Source organism: Pan paniscus, chromosome 8, assembly GCF_029289425.2.
Source record: "Pan paniscus chromosome 8, NHGRI_mPanPan1-v2.0_pri, whole genome shotgun sequence".
Taxonomy (NCBI): Eukaryota; Metazoa; Chordata; class Mammalia; order Primates; family Hominidae; genus Pan; species Pan paniscus.
Window position 1 is genome coordinate 33,838,953 of NC_073257.2, and position 22,919 is coordinate 33,861,871.

General features: G+C 43.2%; 1 protein-coding gene and 1 long non-coding RNA gene across 5 annotated transcripts in view; one reads left to right on the forward strand and one right to left on the reverse strand.

The window, feature by feature from the left end:
- Positions 1–21,324, reverse strand: part of NEBL (nebulette) — a 395,768-nt gene extending 374,444 nt beyond the window's left edge. The window contains exons 1-2 of one of the 4 annotated variants that reach the window (XM_055092459.2): positions 21,212–21,324; positions 19,094–19,188 (exon numbers count right to left, since the gene is read on the reverse strand). In XM_055092459.2, the coding sequence (XP_054948434.1) occupies positions 19,094–19,149 (56 nt within the window). In that variant the 5' untranslated portion in view covers positions 19,150–19,188; positions 21,212–21,324. Of the gene's footprint in view, positions 1–19,093; positions 19,189–19,340; positions 19,380–20,479; positions 20,697–21,211 lie in introns of those variants that run through there. The other 3 variants (XM_034930073.4, XM_055092458.2, XM_055092460.2) reach the window with 3 other exon arrangements.
- Positions 20,547–21,635, forward strand: LOC100967247 (collagen alpha-1(XXIII) chain). The gene is made up of 3 exons (XR_008954485.1): positions 20,547–20,600; positions 20,673–21,085; positions 21,194–21,635. It is a non-coding gene; the product is annotated as a collagen alpha-1(XXIII) chain (long non-coding RNA).
- The last annotated feature ends 1,284 nt before the right edge of the window (positions 21,636–22,919 follow it).

The following is a 22,919-nucleotide window of genomic DNA, read 5'->3' on the forward strand; positions in this document are numbered from 1 at the left end:
CTCTTAATGCCCATGCTATACAGCAAGGCTGCAAAGGGCTTTGTATTATAAATTATTTTTTTTTTAAGATGGAGTTTTGCTCTGTCGTCCAGGCTGGAGTGCAATGGTGAGATCTCAGCTCACTGCAACCTCCGCCTCCCGGGTTCAAGTGATTCTCCTGCCTCAGCCTCCTCAGCCTCCTGAATAGCTGGGATTACAGGCGCCCACCACTACACCTGGCTAATTTTTTTAATATATATTAAAACAAAACAAACCAAAAATATATATATATATATATTAATTTTGAGACGGAGTCTCACTGTATCTCCCAGGCTGAAGTACAATGACACAATCTCAGCTCACTGCAACCTCCACCCCCAGGGTTCAAGTGATTCTCCTGCCTTAGCCTCCTGAGTAGCTGGGATTACAGATGCACACCACCACAACCAGCTAATTTTTGTATTTTCAGTACAGACGGGGTTTCAGCATGTTGGTCAGGCTGGTCTCGAACTCCTGACCTCGTGATCCTCCCTCCTCAGCCTCCCAAAGTGCTGGGGTTACAGGCGTGAGCCACCGCGCCCAGCCATAAATTAAGTTCTTAAAATAAAAGTATATACAGAAATAAATGTAAGTCTTTACATCTTAAAAGTAAGATGTAGGACCTCGTTATATTTGTTAAATGATGCAAAATGAAATAAGATCACATGAACAAAATAGAATGGGCAAAATAGAAAAGTTCATAATGAACACAGACATGATATAGATATTTTTCAGAAATCTATTCCACCTGATTCAGTGTTTTTGGGAAACTGTTTCCTAAAAATCGGCTTAATCATAAAGAGAATGATTCTCCAGTTCAGAGAGGAACTTCTCATATTATTAATACCATACAGAGAATAAATTGTCTTTAAAGCAAACACTAAAGTCATATTTAAAAGTGAGCCACTGGCTGGGCACAGTGGCTCACATCTGTAACCCCAGCACTTTGGAAGGCCGAAGCAGGAAGATCACCTGAGGTCAGGAGTTCGAGACCAACCTGATCAACATGGTGAAACCCTCTCTCTACTAAAAATACAAAAATTAGCCAAGCATGGTGGCATGTGCCTGTAGTCCCAGCTACTCGGGAGGCTGAGGCAGGAGAATCACTTGAACCCGGGAGGTGGAGGTTGCAATGAGCTGAAATTGCGCCACTGCACTCCATCCTGAGTGACAGAGTGAGACTCTGCCTTAAAAAAAAAAAAAAAAAAAAAAAGTGAGCCACAATGTAAACAAGCTATAACATTAAATTTTCATGACTTTGTGCTCGTGGGTCTCAATAACACCTATGTTTAGAAATTCACAATATGAAACAGAATATGGGAAAGGTAGCACAGCACTCAAAACCAGCAGCACAAACTCTCCACATTATCCAAAATGCTAAAGAGATGCTGGATGTGCATTTTCCTCAATTATCAACATTGTAAAATAAATCTTCACAGCCTGGAATCTCTTTATTGCCTTTATTAACTCTTACTCCAAATCCAAATCTTACACAAAATCTAAAATAATTTGAAAATGCATTCCAATTTGAAATATATACAGGAGTACTTTTTGAATTTTTTTATTTTAACCTTTGTGGGTGTATAGTAGGTGTATATACTTGTGGGGCACATGAGATGTTTTGATACAGGCATACAATGCATAATAATGACATCATGGGCCGGGCGTGGTGGCTCACGCCTGTAATCCCAGCACTTTGGGAGGCCAAGGCGGGTGGATCACAAGGTCAGGAGTTCAAGACCAGCCTGGCCAACATGGTGAAACCCCATATCTACTACAAATACAAAAATTAGCCGGGGGTGATGGTGCACACCTGTAATCCCAGCTACTCCAGAGGCTGAGGGAGGAGAATTGCTTGAACCCAGGAGGCAGAGGTTGCAGTGAGCTGAGATCTCGCCACTGCACTCCAGCCTCGGCGACAGAGCAAGACTCCCTCACACACACAAAAAAAATTTTTTTAGTAATCACATCATGGAAAATGGGGTATCCATCCCCTCAAGCATCTATCCTTTGAGTTACAAACAATCTGATTATATTCTATTAGTTATTTTTAAATGTACAATTAAATTATTATTGACTATAATCACCTTGTTGTGCTATCAAATACCAGGTCTTATTCATTCTAACTATTCTTTTGGTACCCATTAACATCCCCACCTCCTCACCACCCTCCCACTAACCTTCCCAGCTTCTGGTAACCATCATTTTACTCTCTAGCTCCATGAGTCCAATTGTTTGGATTTTTAGATCCCACAGATAAGTGATAACATACAGTGTTTCTCTTTCTGTCTGATTCATTTCACTTTATACACAAGTACTTTGGAAATCTTGAGTACTGTGCCTATAATAAGGTAACATTTCAACTTTCAAACTCACATTCAAAACCCAAGTAATCACTGCATTGCTACGGCTCAAACAATTGACACACTTGAAAAGACCAGAAGAGTGAAATAGGGAAAACATTACCTGGTTCCAGAGAGAAAACTGACTGGGCAAGGGAGGTGCGTTGGAAAAGCACTATCACATGGTCATTCGTGTTTCCATTTATTGAGCTGTGCCCAGTTCTTTATAATTATCCATTTTCTCTTTTCCTCCTCACAATCAATTCCTCTGCAGAGATTAACGCCCACTGCATGACAAGAACAGAGGCCCCAAGAGGTGGAGTTGGCCCCCACCTACTGATTATTGCCACCCCTCAAAAGCAATATGGGGAACAGCCCTACAGTCTCCAGCAGGGCCCAGATCCCATATTTCAAAACAACGGTTCATAGAAAAGTTAAAAACATCCATCACACCACAAGTGCTGAATTTCTGTTCACTCAAGTGGTAAAATAGAAAGAATCAGTAGAAACTCCAAGGAAAGAAAAAACTGCTGGCATTCATTTATTGGGGGACAGGAGGAATTCTATTCGTGTAATTTGCGAGAAGTAGCTTTGCCCTTTCTTTAAAGACCAGGAGAGTTTTCCATTTGGCATCTTTTTGGTGTGGTTGTAAGCACGGGGCAAAAAAGTACAAATGTGCTTTTGTACAAATGGACAAAGAGTTATCAAAAAATTAACTCAACAGTATTTAGGAGGCATTGAAAGCTAAGATCTGATTATGAGGAGGAAAAGAGAGCAGTGTGTTTGGGATTCGTTTTCAAAGTCAGGAGCAAACATGGAAGAAGAATGGTGTTTTCAAAACACACATTAATCCAATTGATGGATAAGATTTCTATCAGGTAATAAAGTTCACCTGGGAGAATAGGCTAACCAGGGAGCATGTCTACTGGAAACAAAGCAAGACCAACCCATTTCTTATCACAGGACATAACTATGCTGCCTTCGTGCTTTTTTTTTAGGAGCCCATTACTTATATATAAAAAATGGCAATTACAAAAGTCTATTTCACTCACTCTTGAAATACAGATACAATCCTTCATTGCTTAATAAAATAATAAAAGAAGTTTTAAGAAAGTGAAGCTATCTGAGAAACTTTCATGAGAAAATTAATAATTAAATTCTGAAATTGAAATATAAATCCTAAATCGTAGGAATATTAAGATTATAAATCTCCACACTAGAATCTCTACATTGAACTACAGCCAAGGTCACAATCATGAGTTTTTCCCCCTTCTTTTTAAAATAAAACAAGAACTATGTCATTTTCTATAAAATTTTAAACCATATTTCTTCTTGCCATTTGAAACTGAAATTCATTTCCTTATGAATATTTCAATACCATTCTCCTACAAGCAAGAACAATCTATCAGAGAACAATTTTCTAATTGTTTTACAAGCTTACAAAGCACATAATGTCACAAAGTAAAGGTCCTGGGTGAAAGAAGAGAATGTTATTACTCCTTGAAAATATTAGTGAAATCACGAAGCTATGCATGTCAAAGGAAGAAACAGACACTGTGGTCAACTCGTAATTCAGAAAAAGTCTCCATTATTCCTTCACTTTTTTTTTTAACACTGATCTTTTATAAGCTTTATTGAGGTGTCATTGATATACAAAAAATTAACAGCATTGAAGCCAGGTGCAGAGGCTCATGTCTGTAATCCCAGCACTTTGGGAGGCCGAGGTGGGTGGATCACGTGAGATCAGGAGTTCAAGACCAGCCTGGGCAACATGGTGAAACCCGTCTCTACCAAAAATACAAAAAATTAGCTGGGTATGGTGGCACGTGCCTGAAAGTCCCAGCTACTCAGGAGGCTGAGGTGGGAGGATCACTTGAGCCTGGGAAGCAGAGGCTGCAGTGAGCCGAGATGGTGCTACTGTACTCTAGCCTGGGTGACAGAGCAAGATTCCATCTCGAAAAATAAAAAAAAATTAACAGCATTGAATTTGTTTTATAAAATTCTTCAGTTCACTGTGTATATATTTCCTTTCTTCTCTAGCATCAAAAACACAGTTAATTTTGCTCTGCTTGACTTTTCTTAGTGAACCTGTTGGAGTTGAATTGTATATGTATTGGAGTCCAAAAAGTGTGTTAAGAGTCCTAACCCCACAGACCTCGGAATGTGACCTTATTTGGAGATAGGGTCTTTGCTGAGGTAATCAAGTGAGAATGAGGTCATAGGTGTGGGCCCTAATACAAGATGGCTGGTGTCCTTAGAAAACGAGATTAGGACACAGACACACATGAAGGGAAGTTGATGTGAAGACACAGGGAGAAGACGGCTGGCCATCTATTCAACATAAGCCAAGGACAGGGGCCTGAAACAGAGTCTTCCCTCACAGGCCCCAGAAGAAACCAACCATACAGACACTTTGATTTCAGACTTTTAGTCTCTAGAACTGTGAGACAACAAATGTCTGTTATTTAAGACACCCCGTTTATGGTACTTTGTCACAGCAAGCCTAGCAAACTATGACAGAACCTATGAGGACTTTTTATTTTGAAGTCTTTACAAACCATTCTGCACTCATCCATGTGAGGATTTTGCCAGGAATTAATGTCACATTAATTAGGCTGTAATTTCTACAATCTGTCTCTTCCCCTTTCTAAAACTTGGGATGTTTTCCCATCCCCAAAGCTTTCTTTTGCTGACAATTTCTCAAAGAGAATAGGCAATAGTAAGAATAGCCAACATTTATACAGTGTCTACTCTATGTCAACTATTTACATAGATTATCTTATTTATCCTTGCAGTAACCAGAAGAGGTAGCAAATACTATTATTATCAGCAACTGAGACACAGAATGCCCATTTGGCAGATGGGATAACTGAGACAACATCACCATTTTGTAGGTGAGGAAACCGAGGGACGGTGAGGCAAAGTAACTCAACGTCAGCCCCAGAAGGGAATGGTCCCTTCACTCCCCCACCACATCCGCTCTCACTGCTAAGGGACATGATTCCAGTGTTTCAGTTCCAGGACCACATCTACAGGGTTTTCTCAGGTCCCTAAGATGTCACCCTCTGGATGGACAGATTCCAATTTCTTTAACCCAACGCAAAACGACTTGATGTCTGACTACTGGCTCTCCTAACTTTTACTTTAATTTCTTAATGATGTTTTGGATCTTTTCTAGTTGTAAATCTGTTCTTCTCAGTTGAAAGGATAAAAGCTAAATAGGAATTGCATAAAAGCTAAATAGGATTTTTTTCTGTCATCGTTTATTATCACAATTATCCTCCCCAAGCCAGGGTTCCACTTTTTTCTTAGAATATAAGTGCTTTTGAAACCCACTTTGTCTTTAGAATTGTCACAAGCCATGGTTTTGAGCTTTTCTGATCCCGTTCTTACTGTGTCTGCCATCTTTGAACACTCAGTGATCCATCTTTTAAACTGTGTGTTAGGCTAATCTGAGCTTAGAAAGCTCCCAAGGTATGTTCTATGATGCTTTTCCTCCACCCTTTTTTTAAAGATGTATTCCCCCTTTCTCTCTCTGAAATAATTAACACTTTTTCAATCAGGATTTTATTTTTCAAAGTCTTCTATCTCACTTGAGCCACCTTTTTTTCTTATTCCTTCTTTTGTTTATTCAGCAAATCTTTATTAAAAGCTAACTGTGAGCTAATGACTAGACCAGTCACAGGGGTATGGCACACATCGTTTATCTTAGAGTTTCTGAGAACCTAAGATTTCTTGAACAAGCACAGCCTTTCCTTCTTCCCCTACACCATTTGAAGGCTTTCTTAAAAGGCTAGGTGTGGTGTGACTCCTACTGTTGCTCTCGTGAACTTCAACATAACAGAGACTACTTGTTCTAAAGTCCTCGCAACTGCTACCCCATCGACCAATTCTTTTCCAAATTAAGCGCAAAGCAGCTTGAAAGCAGTGACGTTGTCCACAAAAGCAAAGCAAGAAACCAACTGGTATTCTCTCTTAAACCTTCAGCAGATAGTTCACTGAAAAAGCCTCCATGATATTTCCAACCTGGACAAGAGGCACATGGTCTGCCCTGCAGCAGGGCCACCTGTTTCCCTTCTTTTCCTTCTCACTCAAATGTTCTCCATCATCTTTTCACCTTCAAGATTCTTTCTATTCATGGATTCACCTCCTAGACATGTTTCTCCTTTAGCATACCAAGCCTCTCCACTGTCACAATTTAATCATCAGCCTGTCCCCATCCCACGTTGGCAAAACTCCAGGATCTTACATATCTCCTAATGTGTCTATGCACTGGTACAGACAGGTGAGGTCATAAACATTCCCCTGCTGGTCTCTTCTGAGAATTACTTGATCCTTCCTCCATTCAGGGACTTCTTTTATGTTACCACCTGTTTTCTCCTGCTAGGGAATTAATTTTTAAATCCTCGGTAACAATTGTTCCTGACCCACCAGTATAGACCCAGAGAAAGAAGCCAGACTTGGGAAGCTTGCTATCAGATCAGCGACTGCTGTCTCCCATTCAGAGTAAAGGTTCTTTTACAGTCAATCAACACATATTTATTCAGTCCCTGTTATATACTCATCACTGTACAAACAAAAAAAAAACTAATATGCTTTTCTTTCAACGTCTGCCAAACTGCCATTCTGCAGGACACTTCCTGGGCAGCAGCCCCCATGTGCAAATCTTGAGTGCTTTTTACGGGCCACTCAGCCCTGCAGGTATATATGACACAAGAGGCGCACAAATAAGCCAGCTTCCTGACTCCCAGCCAATTAAACCTGACATTACATAACTGCCGTTTTAAAAAAAGACCACAGAGGCAAACCCTCTAAACAGAATTTTCTTTCTTTAGTAGCCTCTGAGGAAGAACTGTTCTAATATGGTGTTTCTATTCCTGATAGGAATAACCCTTAATTATTACGTGCCTTAAGCATCTAGAAATTTTTAAATAGAATTCCCCTTAACGTTAAGAGAATCAGAGAACTACGTCACTAGCAACAGAAAAGACTTCAAACAGAGAGAAAGAGAAACGGAGAGATAGTGGGGTTGGGGAGGGTGGGTTGGGGGAGAAGCACTGATCCTACAGAGTTATTTTTAAAGTTCTGGAAATGTGGGAGAAAAGGCAGAACATTGAAGAAAAATCACTTGAGAAAAGAAGATTCTTCCACAAGAGCCTGTTAAGACCTTTTATTCATCAGGAATTGACCATTAATCCCTGATTAAATTTAGTTTCAGGAAATGAAGCCATCAAATTTATTTCCAGGGGGAAAAAAAAAAACGTGATATGCAAGTAAATGTGTATATGGTCTGATGTCTCAAACACATGGTTCACTCCTAAGACTTTGAAAAACAGAGTCATAACAAAGTGATTTTTATAAACTACCTTTGTAGACATTATTCTTGTCATCATTTGTTCCATTGCATGTCAGTGACCCGTAATCCAGCTATAAATTTCAATATTTCACCTAAACAGAGGAAGTGTTCGCTACTGTTCATGCGCATTATCAGTCCAAGCATGGCCAGCAACAGCTAGGATCACCACACAGATCCTTATAGAAAGATATGTCTATTGCTTCTCTTTTATTTTTATTTTTATTTTTTGTTATTTTTTATTAGAGACAGGGTCTTGCTATGTTGCCCAGGCTGGTCTTGAACTCCTGACCTCAAGTGATTCTCCTGCTTCAGCCTCCCACAGTGCTGGGATTACAGTCTTGAGCCAACACACTCGTCCTCTATTCCTTCTCATTGAGTCAGCTTTCTTGGCTGGGGATGCCTAGAATAAGGCTAAGCTGTATCACTCAGACAGCCAAAAGAACTCACCATGCCCCCAACAAAGCTAGATGGGCAATCTGTTCCAACAGAGGGACAATTCCTGAGCACACAACACGTGTGCTGTATAGACAAAGGCAATTAGACAATTCCTGACCTCAAGAATGTAATTTGCCAATAGGACAGACTCGTGTATCAATAAAAACAAAATCTAGAGAGTTATATTAAGAGTCCGCCCATAATTAGTGACCCCCCACCCCCTGCTCCTGTTCACAGGCAGCAAACTATTTCTAATCTTCCCCAACTTCTATTAACTGACTGGGGATGGTGGATTTTAGGCCCTCATTCATGTCCTGATGGAATAGGAAGGCTCAGGATGTAAAGAGGCAACCCATCAAAGGTAGCTTTGATGGCGACAGTGTGAAGCATGCCTGTTGTATAATAAAGAATTTGAATGGCCTTTGTCCCTGGTTCCTGGGAGGCATACTCTAAATACTTGAAATTTCCCAAGTAATTGGAATGTCTTTGTTATTCATGAGCTCCTTGGACCATATCTAAGGGGATGTGATCAAGGTGGCTCAGTGCACCAGAAAAACCAACTCTGGGATTAGAGGTTTGGGGCTTTGAGCCGGATGAGATCAGCTGACCTTTCCCAGGGAAGAGAGGGGGCTGGAGATTGAACAGTCACATCACCAATGAGTCAATCAATCATGCCTACATAATGAAACCCCAATAAAAACTCTGGATACCAAAGATTGGTTGATGATTGCATCAATGTGCCAGGAAGAAAACACACATTGATCCCACAGAGCAAGGACAGGGAAGCCCCATATCCAGGATCCTCTCAAACTTTGCCCTAAGTGTCTCTTCATATGGCCGGTCTTGATTTGTATCTGTTATGCTAAAACAATCATCTTAAGTAGAGCACTGTCCTGAGCCCTGTGAATTGTTCCAGCTAATTATCAAATCTGAGGGGGTTGTGGGAACTCTCAAATTTGCAGCCAGTTAGTCCAAACTGTAGGTGACCTAGGGACTCCTGGGCTTGAAGTGAGAGCAATTTTGTTGGGGTCTGTGCCCTTCACTTGCAGAGTTGATGCTAACTCCACACGGTTGGCATCAGAATTGCATTGCGGTATTGTAACACCCATTCTCAATTCCTTACACACTTGCTCTTTAAAAAGTAAAGTAGTCCCTTCAAGGAGCAAAGCTCTTACAGGCTGACTTGACCTCGCCTACCCCAACTCACCTCCCACTCCAGGCTGAGAATATCTATGGTCCAATTTCAGCAGGAAACCAACTCAAATGGGAAGACAAACACGACCATCGTACAAAGCAGGCTCTTTGATAGGTGATGTAATTGAGGCATAAAAAGTACAATGGATGCACAAAGAAAGAGTTCAGTAATTGATTGAGAGATTCAGAATATCTTCACAAAGGTAGGCATAGCCTTACAGATGTGCCTTAAGGATCAAAGTCACTCCAATGCCAGAAGGCATAAGAACGGCATGAGTAAAGGGTCAAATCACTGTGTCTAGTTAATAATGAGGAAAATTACAAATATATCTAAATTTTATTAATTCCTTACCATGTGCCTGAAACTCTGCTAAGTTCATTATTAGACTGGATATTCCAATGAATCCTTAATCCTAAGAGGTAGAGTCTATTATACCCATTTTACAGACGAGGATACTGAGGCTTCGGTTAAGAAATTTGGTGAAGGATTCAAAGCTAGCAGCCCAGTGTGGCTGGAGAGAAGGAGGGTAAATGGAAGTGGATAGAGGAAGGTAGATTGTGAAAGGCTCTGAACGTCTGCTAGAAACCCAATTTTTTTTCCTATAAGCAATAGGGAGCCATCACAGGTGTTTGAGCAAGAGAGTAGTATACTCAGAACCAAGTTTTCAGAAAATAACTGTGGTGGCAAGAAATGCATGAAGCTCAGGAGACTGGGCAGATAGTGGGGAGAGTAGGCAGGAGAAGACAGTGTAGGTTATCCAAACAGGCCATCAAAAATACATGTACTTACAGGGCACGTCTTTCTGCACTGAGGTATGTGTTTGCTGCAGTGTTCTTGCCACTCCCATGCATTGCCTGAATTTGCTAGAATTCACACTCTGGATCAATTAATGGATACAGAGTCATATTTAAAAACCAAATTCAACATTGGCAGGCAACCATCTAACTCCCGCTCCACATCCCAGATCTATAGACCCTTGGCTGAGCTCAGTCATCCTATTTCTCCAAGTTCTCTGTGTTTGGTTGCACCTGCCTTTGATGGATAATGAGCCTCAGGGTGCTAATCAAAGATTTTTATCCAAATGGCTTTTTAGACTGCTGAGCTGATGCAGAAGTACAACAGACCACCAGTCTGGTTATTGATCAGATGCTATTCAAGAATGCATACATCGAACTAGTTCTCTTCTGGCTCCTCCTAGAATTCAATAAGAATGAGTCAACAGAGAGTGTGAAAAAGTAAACAGAAGTCAAACGCAAAGCAACTCCCTCCAAGACTCTGCTAAGAAAAATGCACAGTTAACTATAAATAAAATTAACACGGGATTTCCAGTGATGGAAGAAACAATCATTGCCACTTAAACCTGGTCCTTCTCACAACTTCCTGTTTTCATGGTTAGGTCTGTGCCCTATCTAGTTTCGACTAGAGAGGCCTGAAGAACTGTTAGACCCATTAGCAGGACTTTGCTGAATTCAAATAGCCAAGCTGAGCATGGAAGAAATCAATAATAATCATTTTACTTAGTTCCTAAAACATTCTGGGTACTCAGCTCATAAATATTATTCTAGATTCCACGGTAAAGCCAAGGTCTCCTAAGGCTAAAAGCCAAGGTCTTCCTAGTAACACTAACTATAAGAACTGAAACAGAACAGAAAAGTAATTGATTTCTCCTTCCTCTAGAGACTTAAAGGAGTTCTAAGCCCTCGAGGACAAGGGTGTCATGCATGGCTATGTCTGTATCTCTCTTACTCCCTGATGTCCTAGGAACCACTCTGTAAAGCACTCGTCTGAAAACATTTAAAGAGGACCCACTGAAATGTCCTCTCGCACAGGCCCTTGACACATCATCAATATACCTTTAAGCACACATATCTATATCTTGCATTAACCTTGCATTTCACCATAATTGAGGAGAGATCTGCTGGGCTTCATCTCAAAATCTTTTCTAATCTGACATCATTCCATAATAAATACATCATCATAAACAGGCAGAACTTACACATCAAAGGCACCTTTCAGAAACATTTCAAATGGGACAGAGAACCCAGAGTGTGGTTTGTAAATATGATTCCCTACAATGACTTAAAAGATACCAAAATGCATTAGATGTTGCCAACGGTCCAATACGGTGACTGAGAACCAGATCATTTTGTATATACACTGGAACGTTTTTATTGGCTCAAAGTATCTCCTTCCTTTGTTTTCAATCATCCAATTATAACCAAAAAAGAAAAAAGAAAACTGTCATCCTCTCACGTCAGATACTGTGTCAAGGGGCAAAGGTTTAATTTTTTCCATGAGGTATGTAACTTAAAAGTCAGGCAGGGCACATTGCAGTGGATGCTAACTAGAACTCTAACATGCCACAATATCCTTCCATAGAAACAGTCGCTTTTAACAATGTGACCTTTTCTCTTGTCTTTAAGGGAGTAATAGGAGACAACAATTTTCCATTCACTATTATAAGTAAAAAAGTGGACTGACATTTGAGTCCTTAAGTGTTATTTGATGGGCTCAAGCTTACAAACATTTCCCCATTTAATCTCTATAAAGTCCCTGGTAGGTGGGAATTATTTTCCCATTGTACAGATTACAATTTAACCCAGAAGGAAATAAACGAGCATTCATAAGAAATGTTTTTAGAAAGATGTCACATTTTGAAACCAGACCTCTAAGTAGTGAAAGTAAATTCCCACTACGTTCATTACAGATCAGAAAACCTGAGACTATCCCAACAGCAGGATACTTTATTATCCCTTGGAATTCAGGCTTAATGAACCCTAGTCACCAGTCCGCACGGATCAGGCTCCTCAAAGCCTCATCCTAATCCAGTTCTTCTGGATCATGCAAACTCTGTCTGCCTTCCCAAAAGAAACTAGCCTGGGCCTTATCCTAAACTGGGGGCTGAGAGCAGAGGCTACACACAGTCTTCGCAGTCCCTGAGGTGACTAATATTATCAAGTACCTTCTAAATGCCAGGCTCGTCTACGGCCATACCACCCTGGACGTGCCCAATCTCGTCTACGTGCCAGGCTTGGGGGGATATGCAGATACATGGGACAGATCCCTTGGAGGATGCAGACAGATAAGCTCATGGTTCCTGCACAGGATGGTGTGGGCTCTTACTGCTGAGCTGAGACCTATGTGGTGACTGTGTTGGACTGAACCCCAGGGAAAGGTGTGGGGTCGGGTGTGATGGGCACAAACAGAAACGTGGCTGTTATGATTCACAAACTTATTGCATGTCATTGTACGTTACAGGTAACTTTCAATGCTCTCTGATGTATGGAGCATTAACAATATGGAACTAAACTAGTGTTTCTCATATCTTTCAATCACCACTTCCAATAAAAAATATTTTCTATTGGGAGGCCGATGTGGGAGGATCACGAGGTCAGGAGATCGAGACCATCCTGGCTAACATGGTGAAACCCCGTCTCTACTAAAAATACAAAAAATTAGCTGGGCGTGGTGGCGGGCGCCTGAAGTCCCAGCTACTCAGGAGGCTGAGGCAGGAGAATGGCGTCAATCCGGGAGGCGGAGCTTGCAGTGAGCCGAGATCGCACCACTGCACTCCAGCCTGGGCGACAGAGCGAGACTCTGTCTCAAAAAAAAAAAAAAAAAAAAAGAAAAGAAAAAAAAATTTTCTACATCGTGATCCAGTACACATATATACCCGTATCACTGAAAAAAAAAGTTTGCCAAAAAGAATTCTCTTTTTAGTACTTAAATGAATTCTGATGTTTTCTCTTCTCTCATTCTCTTTTCTTCCTTCTTTCAATTCTGGTTACAACTCTCTAATGGGTAGCAGCCCATAGTGCGAAAAACTTTGGTATAAACCTTTTAATAGGTGTGAGTGAGTTCTTAACATTTATTGATGTACTTCCTCTTCTCTCTTCCCCACTCTTTCTTCACCCCTCAAAAAAGTACCAATGAGGAAAGATGGACACTACTGTTTCCTGGAGGTCTGCCATGTGCCAGAAACTAGGCTACGGCCTATCCTAGTGTTGTTTTGTTACTTCTCATACAGCCCTGTGGGTTTAGTATTACTGTGCCCATTTGACAGATGGAGAAACTGATGCTTGGCAATCGAGAGACTTGCTCAGTAGGCCAGGATGGAGCTAGGATTCAACTCCAGCTCCATCTAGCTCCAAAACTCCAATTAGAACATGTTGTACTTTGTGACACATTGTTTTGTAATCAAAGCTAACTTCATAGCAGGAATTTCATCAATCTCCTTGAGATAACTCAAGTCCTTGGAGTGTTCTAGAACCAAATTCAGGAGGCCCAACTACAGATAAGGAAAATAGATGGTGGTAATACTCTCGGGTTTCAATTTAATTTCCTTCTGTGTCCTCTGATTACCCTTAGGAACGGCACTAATGAGGAGTGACCAGCAGCGAAATGGTACGTGAGAGGCAGCGGAGCACTGGCCTCGATAATCACACTCAACAGGGGCCGGCAGAACTGTGCTGACCGTTCTGGGTGACTCGTCATGAGATGCACCCAGCCCAGCCTCTTGCAGGCGGTAGAAAGTCAATAAATATTCACGAGAGGGAATGTGAACACAGGCAGAGCGAAAGTAAACACAACACTCAGCTCCTGCTGTTTTATTTTTTAAAGTCTTCGGAAACCATGTTAAGTGAAACTCTTTGATGAGAGGGAATCTTACTTGGATCACTAAAGATACTTCACTGGATACTTGTGTTCTTTTAGCCCCATAATTAAAGATACATTTGACTAAGATACAAGGTATAGTAAATGTAGGCAGGTCAGAACAAATGTTCAGCCCAAAAATATGTCTGTGAATAATGTTCAGCCGAAATAATGTTCTGAGGAAATTATTGGCAAGGTCATGTTAAACTATTGCGTCGTTCCTTGGTGGCACCCCAGACCTAATATAACTTGACATTTGGTGAGAACACATTAGCTGGTCAGTCTTGGCAATGCTACTTCTAAGTGGTAATACCTCTCAAGAAATTTTAAGAACCGATGTATATTTTAAAAAGACATAGTAAATGCAATTTTGACTTATACACACAACAAATTAAATAATTTATTTGACAAATGGTCTTAGGGTTTATACTCATTGTGTGGCTTGCTGGGTAGCAAAATATTTATAGTTTAGCTTGGCATATAAATTCACATAGAAATATTAGCTATGTTTTTTGTCTAATCATCAAGTGTTATTTTCTCGGCACCTCTTAGTGATAACAATTTTGCCTAGTCCTCATTTCTTTGCAAGTTCCATGGTGAAAAAAATCCCAAATGTGCTAAAGAATCCGTTGCCTGCTTATGAAACATAAAAGCTTATGAAAACATGGCACGCACTCAAGTACACCAGTTTGTTTTTAAATATTTTAATAGTGTGCACTGCTGCGTTAGGAGCAAAATGGGTATTACGCCCAATCTTACATCTAGTGTGTACTATACTTTGATCGTTCTATCAAAAGATCAAAATTTAAATATCATGTAAATTATATTTTATACATGTTCTCCTTTGCATGAAATCAAACAGAATACTTGTTTCTTCTCTAAACACATGAGAATATAAACAAGCAATATATTTAAACTGAAGAAGCACTCACTACTTCACTCCATTAAAGAATGCCCTCAGGTAGCGATTAAAATGAGAAATCTTTATGTTTTCTTACAATAATTCCAAATGTCTATGCTCATGGTTTCCAATTCTTAAGCATATTCTTAATATTTATTTTAAAGGTTCTTCATTTAATTATGGATGTTTTTTCATAAGAAATGCTACTTAAGCCCTTTTCTTGAAAACTGTGAGAGATTCTGTAAATCAGTAGAAATAATAGCAGAACTTGAATAACTGATATTGAATCTCTAATAGCTAAGAAAAGTTGTCATTTTCATAACAGCTAAATGTAAAGTATGAGCGCTGATTGGATCCTGGCTTTTAAAAAAAACTGTAAAAAACATTCTTAGGACAATGGGGGAAATGTAAAATTAGACAGGATATAAGATGTTATAATAATGCATTTGTTAATTTTCTTAAGTGTAATAAAAGCTCTATGATTCTTGAAGAAAATGTCCTTAGTCTTAGTGCATGCATGACGTAGTTTCTAGGGATGAAATGTCACGATGTATGAAACCAACTTGATGTATGAAATGGAAAAATGGCTCAACAGTGGCCGGGCGCGGTGGCTCATGCCTGTAATCTCAGCACTTTGGGAGGCTGAGGCAGGTGGATCACAAGGTCAGGAGATCGAGACCATCCTAGCTAACATGGTGAAACCCTATCTCTACTAAAAAATACAAAAAATTAGCCGGGCTTGGTGGCGGGCGCCCCTAGTCCCAGCTACTCGGGAGGCTGAGGCAGCAGAATGGCATGAACCCAGGAGGCAGAGCTTGCAGTGAACTGAAATTGAGCCACTGCACTCCAGCCTGCGCTACAGAGTGAGACTCCGTCTACAAAAAAAAAAAAAATATATATATATATATATATATTTGGACATATAATTAGATAGATCAAAATATGAAGCAGCAAACATGGCAAAATGTTAATAATAGCTGAATGTCAGTGGAGGGGATAGAGATGTTCCTTGTATTATTCTTTTACTTATTTTTCATATATGAAAATTTTCACAATAAAAAGTGACAGGGGAAGACGAAGAGTTGTTTTCATTTAAGCATGTATATACATTGACTCCTGAACCAAACCAGGTACAGATAAAATATTGCATTACATGGAAAGCAAATGTTTCATTTTCTGGTAGCAGTATATATAAGAGAATCAATTTTCTACCAATGACCCAGAGAAATTATGGCGGCCCTCTGGCCACAACCACAGGGAGCAGCTGATTGACATGTACCACGTGAATTAGAGCCAATGAGTCAGGATCCCCAGAGGGCAATCCATACTGCCCAGCCAGTTTACATGGCAACACGTATCCTTAGCAGACTACAGACTGACAGCAGGGACCTTTGAGCCCAGAACCCTCTTAGCAGACAGAATCCAAAACTTTGCCAGGCTCCATTTTCTACAGTTAGCATATGACATGAACCTAAAGCTAAATTTTAAATATCAGCTGTCTACTCATTCATTCACTAAGGATGAATTCCTATTTCCCCCTATTTATCTGCTCAATCAAGTAGACTTCCAGGTTCAAAATGAGGCAAAAATCCTAGGGTGCTACCCTCAGAATTCAACTTAAAACTAAAAATAATGTACTGGAATCATATGAGAAATTTTAGAGAGAAAAATCTATAAACATTCTATACAGGTACGTTGAGAGTATTAAAAATAAGGTTAAGACCTATGAAACAAAACAACGGGATGTTTCTTTTTCATAAGTAGAATCATTTCCTTTTGGGGCCCACATCTCAACGTTTCTGGGCACTCATCACTATCAAGTCAAAGTGCAAAATAGCTGTTCCCAACTCATCCAGAATCTCATAAACTTTTTAAATCAGATTGAACTCGAACTAAGCAATAAGCACTAAATAATTTTCAAGTATCCCGATGCAGTCAACGACTCTACTTCAGTAGAACCTTTTTCTGTCCTTTTATTTTTGATCATTTCTTTTTCTCCCTTATCCAATTCTCTCTCATTGTTGTAATTGCTATTCTCTCCCCATTTTCTTTCTGTCTCTTTCCTCCTTCCCTCCCAATCCCTTCAGGCCTACCAGGGCCACCCAAAGGCATTGTTATCACTGGGGTTAAATTCCTGGCCCTGCCCTGTAAAGAATCCTGAATCCTGATGTGGTCCATAAAGCCTGATGGAAACAGGCTGCCCACTGAAACAGTTACAGGAAGAATGGTTCACTTTCCTTTAACCAAAGAACAATTATCCCGTTTATGGGTGCTTGGGGCCCTTTCCCTTCTCCTTACGCCTGCCTTTGATCTTTAACCAGTCGTTTATGGCTCTCTGGAAGGGAAGCAGGAAATCATGACACTGAAACCTCATTTTTGCTTCATGCTATTCCAATAGGAAGCATGGTATAGGAGGATCGAAGACATCAGAAAGTTTGGGGAATATCTGTGGACTTCCCCTCTCCAAGAAAGTCCTGAATTCTGTTCAATGCCCCCATTTTCTGATTTCTTGAAAAGTTTCTGGTCTACCTGTAAGCACTAAGGAGTAAGGAAAAACACATATTAAACAGTCTTCACCAGATAAAATTTTTTTTAAGTTATTTGCCAGAGAGGTATGAGTGATTCCATTTGCTTACCAAAAATATACTGTCTATGATAACATACTGTCAGTAAGTAATGAAGCATGAATTAACCAAGGGCCCTCCATCTCTAGGAGACCTGAATGATGAACCTACTTCAAAAACTGTAGGGAGGATGAATCTCTGGCAACATTCCAGCCAAAAGGCCAGGGGTCCAAAGGCCCCTTTGCTGCCTCCAGACCATGCCAACCACACAGGGGAACTGGTGAGAAAACTCAAACATCAGGCCAGGTGCGGTGGCTCACGCCGGTAATTCCAGCACCTTGGGAGGCCAAGCGGGGCAGATCACCTGAGGTCCAGAGTTCAAGGCCAGCCTGACCAACATGGAGAAACCCCGTCTCTACTAAAAATACAAAATTAACTGAGCACGGTGGCGCATGCTTGTAATCCCAACTACTCAGGAGGCTGAGGCAGAAGAATCGCTTGAACCTGGGAGGAGGTGGTTGCAGTGAGCCAAGATCATGCCATTGCACTACAGCCTGGGCAACAGGAGCAAACTTCTGTCTCAAAAAAAAAAAAAGAAAAAAAAAAAAAGAAAGAAAGGAAAAGAAAGAGAAAACTTAACCATCAGGGCCAAGAGCTTACAGTTGAAAGCAGTCTGGGGTAGGGGGATGTTCACAGGAGTGGAGAAACATATGCCCCTGGGCAGCAAGGTAGACATTTGGAAACACTAGCCAAATCAAACCACCAGCAGCCTCCAGGAGTGATCTGAGCCCCCTCCTGAGCCTGATCCTCTGAAGGCCTCAATTTCATTACCCGCTACATGGGCGTAATAATAGTGTCCCCTAACTCGTAGGGTCGTTGTAAAGATTAAATGATCAGTATGCATAAAGTGCTTAGAACAGAGTTTGACACACGGTGAGCGCGATATAAATGCTAGCTAATTGCTATTCTAGGCTAGCAGCATGCCTACACAAAAGCCTTCCAAAGAAGGCTTACCTTTTTTAATCCCCACCTACTACAGCACTAACCAGTCGGAAGTACCCAGTCTACTTCAGTAGGTCTACTACAACCGACCTACTACTAACCAGCCAGGAATACCCATGTCTTTGGTTCCATTCTCCAAACCATTCTTTGATTTCCTGTTTAAGCCCAGAATCTCCGCAGTGGTCTCAGCTAAGACCAAATGAGCAAGACTCCTTTCCATAGCAACTAGGTTCAGGTATGAAATTGCAGTATGGCAACATCCTATGATTAAAATGGAAATTGACACAGGATTAAAATGGAAATCTACCTGACATGCACTTCAGAGCCCACACGTTCTCAGTGGGGAAGTTCAGCAGCTTCTAATAAGTGTCCCTAAGGCTGTAACACTGCGAACCTCAAAAACTAACCTGATTGAAGATGCATAGACGTTACCCAACACATTAGAAAGGTATAAAAAGCAGTGATCATCAACAAAGTACATGGCCCCAGAGTCTGTGATATAAACAGGTAACTGGCCCCTGCCACACCTGGGTGACACAGTGAGTCAGTTCTTCAAAACAGGCAGGTCCACTGGCTCTCAAGCTCTGAGGCTGTGCCACACCTGGACAGCATGTTGACAATACTTACGCATTACAATAGGGCTTCTTTTCATAGCCTTTGTAGTTGTTCATGTTGAGTGCCATCTTGCAGACCTCACAATGGAAACATCCTTTATGCCAATACTGGAAAAAAAAAAAAACATTTAAAAATTCAGTACAATGCCAGTTCTCGCCAGGATGGGCACAGAAGGAAGGCTTTTTAGTGCATCACAGTCCCTGTAGCTGAAAATATTACAACAGAAAGAGTGTAGGGAACTGGGGATGTGTTTACCTACTTTCAGCTAAGTAAATAAAGCAGGCAGCTCTGCAAATGGAGTCTTGAAGGAAGACCCACCACAATACACAGACGCACCATGGACGAACTGTCAAGGTTCTGTCGAAACAGCACTTCTTTGAGCAGCCAGAAACGATTTCTGAGCTCGGTTAATGAAGAAACGGGGCCCAGAGAGTGGCTTCGAAACCAAAAGGAATCCAGTTCAAAGTGTCTAAATGCAGGGTTTGTAGGATCTCAATAAATATGTGTTCACCCGAAGTCAGGCAAGCTGAGGGGGCTGCACGAGAGCTATGTAAGTACCCCTACACCTGACCAGCTTCCACTAAAATGCTGGACCTCGGACTCTGCCCGGGATGACTGTCAGGATGGCAGCTTGTTCTAAGGAAGCATTTGTATCTTCAGACGCAAATTTCCCCAGAACGCCCCTGGCTGGTTTCAACTGTCAGTCACTCCGGATCGCTCCTGGGTGTCTCTCTCCCGGGCTGTTCATCTCCGTCCCTGCCCGGGAAGGGCAGGGGGCAGGGCTGGAGGGGCCCGGCTACAAAACTACTTCCCCTGGAATTCCCCACCCGGTGGATTAGACACCCGTGGGTCCGGCTTGCCGCGCTGAGCCGGAGCTCTCCAGCAGGGATTATTCTTAGCAATGCGGCAGCGGCTGCCCCATGACATATTAATTACTATTTGCCTCTCCCCCTCGCCGCGGTCACAGGAGGCCCTGCGGGTGGGCGGTGAGGTGGGATCGCGGGCGGATCTGTGGGGCGGGGGGCGGGGGTATTGTGGAACACGAGTGGAGGTGGAGGTGGAGGGGGCGCGGCTCGCCGAAGTGCCCCCTGGGTGCCCAGCCTGGTCCCTCCGGGGTCCGGGGCCGCGCACCGCCGTGCGCCCTCCGCAGAGGCTCTGCCGATGTCGCACAGCCCCGCACCGCGACAAAAGCCCTTCCCGGTTCCAACATCACAATCGCCAAGCGTGGTCTCTGACACTCCCGCTGGCGTCTTCGTTCGCGCGCCCTCCCCCCGTGCCAAGGCACACGCACACGCACCGACCCACTCATTGCTTTCCATCCCAGGTGCCAAAACTTCTCGAAGCAGGTGCAGCCCCTCGCCCGGCAGGTCCAGGCTGGCCCGGCGCCCCCTCGCTCACCTTATCCAGGCAGTTGACTTTCTCGGTGGGATACACGACTTTTCCGCAACGGGCGCACTGGGGGTTCATGATCGCGGTTACCGGGGGCGGCGGCGGCGGCTGCTGGCTCCCAGGAGCCGCTGTGACATCCCCCGGCGAGCCCCGCACCGCCTCCTGGCAGGCGGGAGGGCTGCGGGCGGAGGGCGCCGGGTAGGGAGTCGGCGCCGGGCCCCGGGTGAGTGCACGGGGAGGGCGACGGGGCCTGGCGCCTGGGGCCGGCCGCGCTCTCGGGCTCGCAGGCGCTGGGGCTCGGCTCCGGCTCCGGCTCCGCGCCGCTGGCTCTGCGTCGCTCGCACTCCAGGTACGGGTGACTCACACAGTCACTCGCGCCCGCCCCTCGCGCTCACTCGCTCCCCCGCCTCGCTGCCGCCGCCGCGCAGGCCAAACCCACCGGCGCGCCCGGACCGAAGTGGCAGGGAACGTGCACGTCGGGCACCCTGGGAGGGAGGGCGCAGCGGGGGAGGGGGCGGGCAGAGACCCGGAAAGCTCCGCAGACCGCCGTGGGTGCGACTTTGAGGCCTGGGGAGTGAGCCTTGCGCCACCGCCGCTGCAGGCCGGGGAGCCCAGGTGGGCGGCGGCTGGGGATGGAGGGATCCAGGCGGGGGAGGTGACAAACGCCGGTGGGGAGAGTGCTCAAACCCGCGTACTCCTTTCCCTCCCTCTTCTCTTCCCCAGCCGGGGGCACCCTCATACCAGGCTGACTGACGTCCCCGGCACCCAAATGTCGCGGGGAGTGCGGGGCCAGGGTGCGCCCTCCCTCCTCCTCCAGCCAGTGAAACCCGGGACAGCGGCACCCAGCCCCAGGGCGGAGGCCGTCTCTGCTGCGCGCAGCGACGCACCCAGGCCCAAGGGCCGGGAGATCCGCGGGGAACCCGGAGACCTGCGTCCCAGAGGGGCCGAGGGTTGCACCGCGCCCGCTCCCACGGGCCTCTTCCGAGAGGACGCTTCTCCCGCGTGTCCGCGGGAAGTCCTCGGATCCTGGATGAGAAAGAGCCTTCTCTCACCGGCTCCCAGACCCCGCGCTTTTTAATACCTGTCCTTGCAGAGCGACTGGTCATTTTAGGCCCGAGTCAAGCCTCTCTTGATTAATAAATGACCATGGCTCGTTTTGTTTTAAGTGTGCGTGGATGTATACGTTGTATTGTTTTGCAATTCAACACCGCAAAGATCTGGGAAAAGTTCTTCACCTGCATTAAGGAAAGCAATTACAAACTCGTAGTGCAAACCAGAAGAGCCAGAAAATCAAGTAGAAGGCTCAGGGTAGGATGAAACCAAAGGGAACAGGAATCGTTTCTTCCTTTTAATAAGATGTCAGGTTACTGGACTCACTTGATGAGAGGCAGCAAAACGAATCGAACACAGCCTGGGTTCAAAGCCTGACCCCGCCATCTAATGATGTGACCTTCTGCAAATTCTTAGTCGCTCTATGCCTCAATTCTTTAATCTACAAAATGGGAATAAGGATGCAGCTACCGAACAGCTTCTACTCTCCTGCTGTGAGGATTAAATGAGTCAGCAGTTCCGAACTGCTTCAATCGGCCTGGCTCAAGGGAAGCTCCACGGAAGAGTCAGCTAGGATTATTATAAATTGGTTATAACAAAGAAGCGAACACATTCCGTTGCTAGCGCACAGATTAAGACTCAATAATGCCACATACAAACTGCCACTGCTCTGACAAATATTTCTGTCATTTCAAAAAAATATCATGACTGCAGCTTTTCATGACAAAAGAAAACCATTGGTTTCTGGGCCTCTTAAACAGCTGCACTGATGGACATATTCATAATAATGCTGTACTGTTTGACTTTCCAGAAGATGTAACTTCTTTAAAGGATTCACCAAATTCAACAGCCCCTGAGCCACTCACTCACTGCCATGTTCACAAGTCCACTTCAAAAGCAAGTAAAATGAGAATTTGCTGTCAGAGAGGATCAGTTGTCTTTTAAAAATATTTCAGAGCTCATTAGAAATGTATGAGGAGGGGAAAAAAAGTATGTGATCGCCTGAAAGGCAGTAGTTTTTTTAAACATTTACATTTTCATAACTGTAGATCATGAAATATAGTTTGAATATCTTATTCTCTTTTTCAAATTGTAAACACAAAATTCAGAGCAAGAATGTTGGTGATATGTGACATTATAGCTGATTACATTTAACCTTTTAACTTTAAGTTATGTTTAATCTTTTTTTTTTTCTGAGACAGGGTCTAACTCTGTCACCCAGGCTGGAGTGCTGTGGCACAGTCATGACTCACTGCCTCAGTGAGTGGCAGCCTCGACCTCCCAGGCTCAGATGATCCTCCCGTCTCAGTCTCCTGAGTACCTGCGACCACAGGCATACGCCACTATGCCCTGCTAATTTTTGTATTTTTTGTAGAGATGGGATCTTGCGGTGTTGCCC